At 34.3% G+C, this 10,926-nt stretch overlaps 2 protein-coding genes across 2 annotated transcripts; both read left to right on the forward strand.

Annotated features, from left to right (window-relative positions):
* The first annotated feature begins 1,899 nt into the window (after nucleotides 1–1,899).
* On the forward strand, nucleotides 1,900–2,371 carry LOC116113507 (histone H4). The gene has a single exon (XM_031399659.1). It carries the CDS (start codon nucleotides 1,973–1,975, stop codon nucleotides 2,282–2,284), a length of 312 nt encoding a protein of 103 aa, XP_031255519.1. The 5' UTR covers nucleotides 1,900–1,972; the 3' UTR covers nucleotides 2,285–2,371.
* A 2,012-nt stretch (nucleotides 2,372–4,383) lies between these two features.
* LOC116113509 lies at nucleotides 4,384–6,722 on the forward strand. Its single transcript, XM_031399661.1, has one exon. It carries the CDS (start codon nucleotides 4,619–4,621, stop codon nucleotides 6,569–6,571), a length of 1,953 nt encoding a protein of 650 aa, XP_031255521.1. The 5' UTR covers nucleotides 4,384–4,618; the 3' UTR covers nucleotides 6,572–6,722.
* The last annotated feature ends 4,204 nt before the right edge of the window (nucleotides 6,723–10,926 follow it).

Below are 10,926 nucleotides of genomic sequence, written 5' to 3' on the forward strand. Positions count from 1 at the left end.
TTTTTTTAACTTGGCCGACTTTTGTTAAATCAAATCTGATTTGTATTGAATTTAATTTGCAATCAAGAAAAGATGCTAACAAGATTCAATCAATTACAAATCAAGACCCAAACTAAATAACATGGATTCAACACAAAAGCATATTACGAAACATGAGATTAAATTCAAAGAACCCTAATGACTTGAGCTAAACTTAATCGAAACCCTAATTTGGTGCACATATTGATCAAGAGAGCCCCCAAGATGTTCAAATAACCAAGAAATCACACCAAATTCAATAGTATGATGATCAGTTTATTCAAGATATTCAGCAAGACTCAACTAAGACAATTTGAATACGATGAAACAAGAACAAAGACTTGAAAAGAAACAAAAGAAAAAAAAAATAATAACAGAGATTCTGATTTGAACCTGGCTCTGATACCAATTGATGCGATCTCCTTCAATTTGCAAAGAAACCGGCCAATCAAGAACGTAAAGATCTAGGAACAATCAGAATTCGAAGAACCGCTACCTGAAACGAATCTATCATCATAACCTTAGTATAGATAATTTGAAATGCCACAATCTTGATTTAGATTGATAAGTTTAATGGAAGAACGCCACGAGAATTGGTGATTCTTGATGAGTTCTAAAGATCAAGATGCAATCTTAAAAAAAAAAGGAAATATTTAATTATTCCTTCCCAAAAAGTTTGCGGCCAAAACATCATACAATTATATATAACTAACTAATTAGCCCAAAATAAGGCTAACAGCCCAGTAAGAGGTCTTAACCCTAGTAATTAACCCAAATCCAAATAATAAAAATAATAAAATACTTGGGCTTTAGTAAATAAATAGCTGCAACCAATTACACGAAAATAAGTCTTAAAATAACAAAAAACCCACATAAAATAACAATTATTAAGCCCCATGAACAAAGGCTTGAACGCCAACTTGTGGACCCAATTAGGGCTAACAAGAATCAGTCTTTAATTCCTCAAACTTGGACTTGGACTTTAATCTTGTTAATAATCTTTTTGGATCTCTCTAAGACACACTCGACTTTAAAAATTGCTTCCTTGGCTTCAAGTTCTTCAATTACGCTTGACAAGACACGTTGCATTTTTTTAACTCGACTCCTCATAATCTGGCCCATCAGTATGTGAAGAGGATCTTGTATCGGTTTTACGACATCAGGCTGCTTGGTTATGTCCTCATCAACTAGAGTAAAATGTAAGGTAGTGATATGCAGAATTAGGTTAGTCCATCTACTTCAAACTCATAAAAAAAAAAAAAATCAAAATCCAAATTGAGTTTAGATTTATAAACAAACCTAATTAAACATTCTTTATGTTATTTTTTAAAAAATTGTGTCATCCCACTTATTCAAATCTGGTTCATCTTTATCCACAGCTAATATAACGCCTAACTATCATACAATGTTTTTAATTAAGTGCGGTTATACATCATATTTTTTATTTAATAACATTGTACTAAAGATACACATTTCAAGTTATATAATCACAATGTTATATGATAATCATAAATTAATATTAATTTTAAAAGACAAGGTGCTTCTGTCAATGGTTATATTAAGGCAAAATTTCAATTTCAATTTCAATTTTCAATTTTCAATTTTCAATTTTCAATTTTCAATTTTCAATTTTCAATTTTCAATTTTCAATCCAACCAAACGCGGCAAATAACAAGTGCTTTTTCCCACGCACCATTCCCACCAAAATCACCCGCCCAGTCTCAATTTCCATAACACGATCCAACACTAATTCATTTCCACCAATCACATTCAAGATCTCACAATCCAACGGTTCGCATCTCAAAAAGTACCCTTCACGCGGATCACTTTCTAATCCAACGGCCACCAAGCCTCATCTCTTTCCATATAAACCCCGTCTCATCTCTCACTAAACGCAACAATCAAACATCTAAACAGAGAGTAAGAGAAAAGGAAAACAGAAGAAAACGCAAAAATGTCAGGAAGGGGAAAGGGAGGCAAGGGATTGGGAAAGGGAGGAGCCAAACGTCACCGTAAGGTTCTCAGAGATAACATTCAGGGGATCACGAAGCCGGCGATTCGGCGTCTGGCGAGGCGTGGCGGCGTCAAGCGTATCAGCGGTTTGATCTATGAAGAAACTCGCGGTGTTCTCAAGATCTTTTTGGAGAACGTGATTAGAGACGCCGTGACCTATACCGAGCACGCTCGCCGGAAGACCGTCACCGCCATGGACGTCGTTTATGCTTTGAAACGTCAGGGCCGGACTCTATATGGTTTCGGTGGTTAGGGTTAGGGTTTGGTTTGTTGGCGTTTTAATGGATTTTGTAATGAAATTTCATCAATTAATGAAGATTTTTATGGTAATTGACTATTATTTATTTATTTATTTATTTTTTTTTGTGTTTAGTTTATGAGTTTATGCTTGGATGATTGGTTCGGTTTGTTGATCTAATTGGTTGGTGAAAGGTTAAAATTGGAATTGGGAGTGCGTTTGGATGCTGAGAAAATGTCTGGGAAGAGGAAGGGGAATATTATTGTTGAACTGAAGGAGCTAAACTTGTTAACTGAAATTTGCTTTCGGTTTGATTAAAATTGGCTTTAAATGTAAACTGAAATCGAAGTGTCAAATTACATTTCGGAAGCAATTTGTCCTGTTTTCTGAAGAATTTAAAAGGGATTTAGGACTGAAACTGAAGAGAAAATGTCACTAGTCTCAAGGATGAAAACAAAGTAAATAGAAATATAGAATGATTTCAAAAGTTAAATTTGAGGTGAACTTATGAAAACAGAATCTGGGCACATCAGTATGATCTATCCATACTAGTTGATGAATTCAAATTGTTATGTACAAAGATTGTTGAATTAGTAAAAAGATAAACTAATATCAGTTTTTCCTTACAAAGAATCTTACTGCCGCTATCAAGTCATTGACCTACTTGCTAGCGAAGCATACCATCGCTTTGTGCTGTTCCCTTTTGCATTGATGATTAATGATTCAAATTGCTGAAATAAGCCGCCTCTCTATTAGATGAGAATTTTGATAAGATCAAACTGGGGTTGGTTTTTATTTTGAAGTGGCTCTGCTGCCTTCCCCTAGTTTGGCCGGCCTTTACTATAGTAAGCAATGTGTATCATTTACACATAACATGACATAGACGTAGCCTTTGTTTTGGTGTCATAAAAGATAACACCAATGATCTAAATTTTAATTAGGCAATTAACACGTTTGAGTGTCAAGTAATAAATGTTCTGATAATCGACTAATATCAATAGTGATTAATATATGACGGGTAATTTGTAGTGTTGGATCCAGAAATTTTTTTTAGGGTTGGCCAAAATAAAAACTAATTACATATTAATATTTTTGTTAGGATGGGCCAAAATCCAAAAATTATATATATTAATATTTAAAAAAAACATTTGAGAGTGGGCTGGATCCGCGCCCCTGGTAATTTGATTACTGTTTGAAATGATGTTATTTTTTACTATCAGGTAATCTATTGCTCATACCAATTTTATTTTTAATTAATAAACATTTTGGATATAATTATCTTCATATGTCTACTAAATAACAATTAGCTCAAATGTGTAAAATGACTTCTATAACTTCATATATTAATTTTTTTAATATAAATACCCTCATTATTTATATGAATAATATCCAAAATATCCCTAATAACCTAAGACGACTGTTAATCGTTGACCATCATCAACAGTTGTCGGAATAGTGCACGATTGGTCATGTGCCGATTTGACCATTTCGACCAAATTGAAAGCTAGAAACCACCAGATGGTCATGGATCTGGCTAGGAACGACCAGATTTATTTTGCCCGTTTTCAGCTAGATCAACCCGATTGTGTGCCATTTTGACGATTGCTGGTGGCGGTGGATGGAGGTATTTTGTTAAATTTTAAACTTTTATTATTGGAGTTTTTTAGCTAAATTCTCAAATGTAGGGAGTTAAAGTAATACTCTAAATAATAATAATAATATTATAAAGGAACAATAATTAAGTAAAAACCTTTTCGATAATATTTTATTCTTCCCAACCAAACATATTAATTATTTATATTCACTAATTTAACTAGACATATTAATATTACATTCTTTATTAATTTTTAAGATAATATATTTTAATGGTAATACTATTTTTTCAGTAATATTTTTTAAAACCAAGAGGGTGAAAGTTTCTTCCGCTCCATAATTTTTGAAACTATGAAGATAAACTACAGTATTTCGTTAAATGTAGATGGTTTGGGCTATAACATAAACAGAAAGGCCCAATTCATTACAATCGGCCCTCCCTTTTCACGTCCGTCATCTTCCTTGTACACCGACCACGGCCCATAACCACTCCATAGTCCACAGTTCACATCAGCCACCAAGCCAACCTTTCTCTCTCATTTCAATTTCTGCTCCTCTGCAGCACAAGCCACCTTAACATTTCTGCTTCAAACTCATCAACCTCAACAACGAACAAATTACCAACTCGCTAACTCACTTGACTCGCTCTTCAATTCAACTCAATACTCTCTTCCATTTCATTTTCTCTACCTCCCAAACCCTAGATCCGATCAATTCAAAACCCGATCAGATCCAATCCAATTCAAATTCACCCAAATGTCGTGTCTAGCCCTCTCTCTCCAACCCGTCAACGGATCCGACATCCTCCTCCAAACCCGAGAATGGTTCCCTCCGACCCGAGCCCTCGCCGCCCTCTCCGCCTTCCGTCAAACCCGCGAAATCTTTGCCGCCACGAAACGCCTCCACACACATCAAGCCCATCAATCCCAACCCTCCGTCTCCCCCTCTGTCGACCACGACGCCGCTCTCGAATCCATCGCCTCCCTCGGCGATGATCCCCTCGCCGCCTCCAGCGGCCAGCTCATCGTCGGCGTTGAATCTCGGTACCGCGTCGTGTATCGTCTCGTCAACTCCATCTACGTCCTCGGCATCACCAACGCCGATCACGACAACTCAATCAATGTCTTCGACTGCATTAACACCGTTAATCAAGCCGTTAGTGTCATTGTGACAGCGTGCCGTGGCGTGGATGTCACTCCCGAGAAACTTAATCGTAAGTACGCTGAAATCTATATGGCTTTAGATATTGTCCTACGTGGCGTTAGTAGTATACGTTTAGCTGCAATGTTGGGTTCAATGCACGGTGACGGAATTGCGAAGATGGTTCACTCTGCATTAGACACGGAGAGTAAGATTCGTGGGGCGGATCATTGGAGTTCTGTTGAGATTCATTCGCTCGAGCATTTGGCGGCGGTTGATTCATTTTCGAATGCTCGGTTTGAAGTCCCGGCTGAGACTATTGCGGCCGGAGATGAGGTGGCAGCTACTCTTGTTGTGCAAACTGCTAATGAGCAAGAAAAAGATAAGGAATTGGAGAAGAGTGAGGAGTCTAATGTTGAGAAGGACCCATTTGCGGCGAGTGAAGTGGTGAATAAGGAGGAGGAACTTGTTGGTGGGTTTAAGAAGAATAAGGGTTCGTCGACTGATTTGACTGTGGCGTTAGCGGGATTAGAAGTTACTACATTGCCGCCGGCTGAGGCTACGCAGTCGACTCATATTAATGTGGAGGGTTTTGAAGGGGAGTATGGTGGTATTGAGTTTAGTAATGATAAGGCTACGATGGAGGAGACTTTTGAAGGATTTACTGGAGCTTGGGGTGGTGGATTGGATGCTTCTGAGTTTATTGGACCAAAGAAGATTGCGAAAAAGGAAGGGCTTAGTGGGCTTGAACTGTTGCAAACTGGTCCTGATGCTCCGGCTAAGAAGGCTGATGGAGCTGCAGAGACTCCACTTGAGAAACTTTTGGTGAAAAAGACTGAAATGAAGGGTCCTGAAATGTATATTGTGGAGCAAATTAGTGCAGAGTTCAGGGAATCATTGCTTGCTAGAACAGGGTTAATGGGTGTGGTTTATTTGAGATCATTGCCCAAGAAAACTTCTGGTGACGATAAAGAAACTGAGTTCTCATTTCGTGTTGATGGTACTAGTGGGGTTAAGAGATTTGTTATGCAGAGTAGTAAAGTTAGTAGTCTAGGTAATGGGATGTTTCATGTGAGAACAGCTCCATCTGATGAGCCAATTCCCATTTTGAAGTATAGTTTACTTCCTAGGATGACACCATTGCCTTTAAGAGTTCGCTTGATAAAAAGACTTAGTGGGACTTTGCTTTCTGTGATGATACAGTATGTTTCAAACCCTGACTTGCCTACACCATTACATGATGTAACGTTTGTGTTGAAACTACCGGTTGATCCTACATTGTTGAAAGTTTCGCCTAAAGCTGTGTTGAATAGAACTGATAGAGAATTGAAGTGGCATGTACCAGCGATTCCAGTAAAGGGTTCTGTTGGCCGGCTGAGAGTAAGAATGCCTGTGGATTCTATTGAGGAAGATGGTGGGGAAGAGCTTGATGTTATTGGTTATGTAAAATTTTCTGGAGAAGGGATGTTATCATTATCTGGGGTTTGTCTACGGCCTGCTACTGAAGGTAAGACAGACTTTTATGAAGTTGCTTACAAGTATGAGACTGGGGTTTACATGTGCAATTAACACATTTGTTATGTTCCATTTTTGCTTTTTAATTTTTTTGGGAGGGGAATCAAGCGGCTATGTGGTTTGATTGTGTCTGTAGCATTCTTTGATTACAAGCTTGTAATTTAGATCGAGATTTATGTAAAAGCTTTGTGTCTTTCTGTTATCAGCTACTGGTTTTCATCAATGGGTGGTGTACGTTGTTCTTTGTATATGTTCTTTGTTTGTTTATTTCTGAAGTTCAATATATCAGTTCTTTCCGCTGCATTTGGAGATATACATGCATGTTAGAATTCATATCTGCTTAACACTAACCTTGTTTCCGGAATACAAATTTTGTGGTTGATTATAGCGTATCTGTAAGAACTTCTAATATTTTGTTCAAGTAAATAGTTACTGAATGACTTATGATCAGTATAAGCTATTGAAGAATCGGGAAACATCACCTTTCATTTGTACAGTGCAATATGGGTTTAGATCAGTTAAAGTGATGTTTTGATAATAGAACGTTGTTGGGAACTTTTATTTTAAATCTATTGAAGGCAATAACCTGAATAAATGCTTGTTATGTAATTGGGCTGCATTTCAAATCTTTGTTTATTATATAGAATATGGATGTATCCTGTAGTTGCTTTAGGTTATGCAAGAAGAGGCTTCTTCTGTTTATTAAAGGTCTTTGATGCAGAAATAATATTATATGGTTTGAAAATCTTAGAAGTAGGAATTGTCAGGATTATAAATCAATTGGGAGATTAAGTGGTTGCTTTCCTCCTGATCTCTTTAGAACTCTAAAATCTGCTCCTCCTTAATTTCTTCTATTTTCTCTCTCTTTCTCGTTCCATGAGCTACATGAGTCTTGTAGTTAATTGTTTGTAAAAAATGTGATAATGGTTTCAGACCCAAACTGAAAGCTTCCTTTATATTTCATTGTTCTACATGGTTCTGGTTAAAAAGGATAGTCAATTTCTAAATATTTGTACAGGATAATTTTTGGTAGCTATATCCCATTTTCCTTTCACAATGAGAAATTTTTTGTGCTCTATTTTAATAAGCTGGCCAACTTATTAGATTTGTTTGAGATGGTGAAAATGACCATAGGTGAAATAGAGATGAGATTCAAGTTCTGAATAATTTTCCTTTGATACTTTTTGGGAGTATTAATGTCGGTCTTCTGCTAGATACAAGTTACATCGTCAGTTATAAGTAAAATTATGTATGTAACAATATTTTTCTCAGATATCATCGTGTGGAACTGAAACATATTGGCAGATGAAATTTGTATTGTGTCTCATTAAGGTACTGCTTATTTCTGTTTTTTAAGGCAGTGCCTTTTCTTATTTATGAATAGGCTTGTACTGGAATTTTCTTTTGCCTGCTTATTTGTAGCTCCTAATCTTGGCACTTTATTCTTCATCCTTTTCTTTTTTCCATTGCCATATCTTCAGCAGAGCAAAAGGTTTTCACTTTTTTTTTTTCTAATTAGAAGTTCTAAAAGAATTGACGATTGCTTTTTTGGAAAACCGTTTTCACGCACTTGCAAACATACCTTTAATGAAGTTAAAAAATTTTATGCAGAGTTGCTTGTACTGATCCAATGTGGTAGGTTTTCATGTGTTTACCTTGCCAATGCATGGGAAATCTGTAAACATTTAATGAGTTTGTATTTTCTTATGCATGATCCTGCTGAGAATGCATTCAAATAGTAAACTGTATAGTTGTTGAAAGTATTTTTCTTCATTCTGAGTTGTGAAACTTGCAACTGTTATGAAGCTTGATGCGCGTATGTTTATTAATCAAATTTATGTTCTTATCTGTAAATGAGGAAGGTCCATGTGAGAGCTAGCATTCAGCAAATACTAGTGAAGTTATTAGCTTATTTAGATATGCAAATTTTCAGTTAGTCCATTGTAACTCTGCTACAAACTTAGATTGGAATGTGCTTTTGACTAGAATTCGATTGTGTGATTCTGTGTTGACTTGTCAAGTTCTTCTGAAAGCAATTTGAGGCCTGTGTACATATTGATGTGACTTTGATTGATGTTGCATGAGAAAGCTTCAACTTGGTTTTACTTGTATAATTCTCCCAATTAGGGAGGTAATTCAGTAATATATGATGCTTTTTCTTTATGGATATGTAATAGCAATCAAGTCATTCAAATTCAGTAATATACATAAAATGCACCCTATCTTCCAATCTGGTCATACCTATTTGAGAAATCAATGTGTCCCTAGCTATGTATACACAGTTTTTTATTTTTGGTAGTGAATCACCCTTTGCTTTAGAAATGCGATCTTTAAACTCCTTGATTTTGGAATTGTCATCAATTCGACCCTTAAATCAATCAACAATTTTATCAATCTAACCTCTAAAAAATATATAAACTATTCAATATTATAGATACATTTTGGATATTAAATTGTTTGAATTTGAATGAATAGTAAAAACATCAATTTTTTAAAATGATCAATCACATCAATTATAAAGATAGGGAGAGAAAAAATTATAAATAGTATTTAATTTATTGATTTGCATATGGATCATGTAATTCCCCTTGGATAATAGATTTTCGCGGACAATGAATCAACTATTTTATATTTAAAATAATAATAATAAACAAAATGTTGTAATTGGCCATCCATGCCTTAACTTTGAGGCGTTGAATAGGCGGATTGCATCGAACACTAATGAACAATCTCATTTGAAACTTGTTCAATAAGCATGAAGGAGTATTCGATTTCGTGTTCGAACTCGAACGAACATATGATGACCGTTCGTGTTCGTTTGATTAACAAAACGAGTAGTTCGTGATCGTTCGACTAACTCGTAAATATGAATTTGGATTTTGGGCCGGTAAGGGAAAATGTGGAATTGGGTTTGGACTTTGGATTTTTGTTTTAAAATTTGGGTTGGGCCTGGTAAAGGAAAATGTGAAATTGAGTTTATATATGTGTGTGTAATGTATAATTGTGTATGTACAAAATTATTATCATATATATATAAGTTATGAAATTACCAAAATTATAGGTTATCATATATTTATTATCATTAAATGAATTATCATAAATATTTTAAATGTTTACATATATATTTTTTATCAATACCCATAAATTCATATTGGAATGAAGGTCTATTGTAATAGATGATCAATACATATGTGTGATTAATTTGTTATATATTTATACATACATTACTGTCTATATATATATGTGTGTGTGTGTGTGTGTGTGTGTGTGTGTTGTATCAACACCTGTAAATTCATGATGGTACGAGAGTTTATTGTAATATATGATCAATACAAACGTGTGATTAATTTAGGTTTAATTAAGCTATTATGTTATTAATTTTGTCATGTTATATATCACTTGATTATTCAATATATTATGTTCATAAATTTGCCATATTATATTTAATTAAACTATTATATTATTAAATTTGTCATGCTATATATCACTTAATTATACAATTGTTATGTTCATCAATTTACCATACTATATTTAATTAAGCTATTATATTATTAAATTTGTTATGTTATACATCACTTGATTATACAAGATGTTATATTCATCAATTTACCATACTATATTTATTATTTATTAATTGAAATGCTATCTTATAATATTTAATTATTGATTACATTTGGAAAAATATGAAGCTATTATATTATTGGATTTACTATATTATATATCACTTGATTATACAATCTATTATGTTATTAAATTTGTCATGTTATGTATCATAATAATTTATTACTTTTTAATTAAAATGCTATATACTTATATATTTAATTATTGATGACATTTGGAAGGAAAAAAAATCCAAACATATTATATATATAAGAAAAACAAAAGCATCATAATATTTTATTATTGATTACCATTAAAAAAAATTCATCCAAACAAAACCAAACATAATATAAAAATGAAAAAAATATATATATAAATTATAATAATGCATACCATGTTTTTCGAACATAAACGAACGAACAACTCATGTTCGAACTCGATCAAACATATTATCGAGCAAACATCAAACTGTTCGTGAATAGTATTGAACAGTTATCGAGCGAACATCGAGTTGTTCACGAACTGTTCGGTTCGTTTACAGCCCTAACAGTGAATGAGGGGAGGGGGCGTTGGCTATAAAAACCCCCTCTCCGCTTCATTTTTACTACAACAGTTAAAGTGAAACGAAATGAAGTTTTATAGTCCCCTTTCAACTTTACTTTAACATTTATGTCTTCCTTAATCTATTACACTTATACCATTAAGATTATAATACATTATCAGCACGAAGAGGTTAACAAGTGTAATAGTGCACTCCTATTGAAAGATGAACTTAAAAAATGAAACATCGATATCTAGTAATGATGGAT

Source organism: Pistacia vera, unplaced genomic scaffold (genome assembly GCF_008641045.1).
Source record: "Pistacia vera cultivar Batoury unplaced genomic scaffold, PisVer_v2 Contig68, whole genome shotgun sequence".
Taxonomy (NCBI): Eukaryota; Viridiplantae; Streptophyta; class Magnoliopsida; order Sapindales; family Anacardiaceae; genus Pistacia; species Pistacia vera.

What these genes read in the sequence shown, in the direction of transcription:
- LOC116113507 (XM_031399659.1), top strand. Translation starts at nt 1,973, where the DNA reads ATGTCAGGAAGGGGAAAGGGAGGCAAGGGATTGGGAAAGGGAGGAGCC.
- LOC116113509 (XM_031399661.1), top strand. Translation starts at nt 4,619, where the DNA reads ATGTCGTGTCTAGCCCTCTCTCTCCAACCCGTCAACGGATCCGACATC.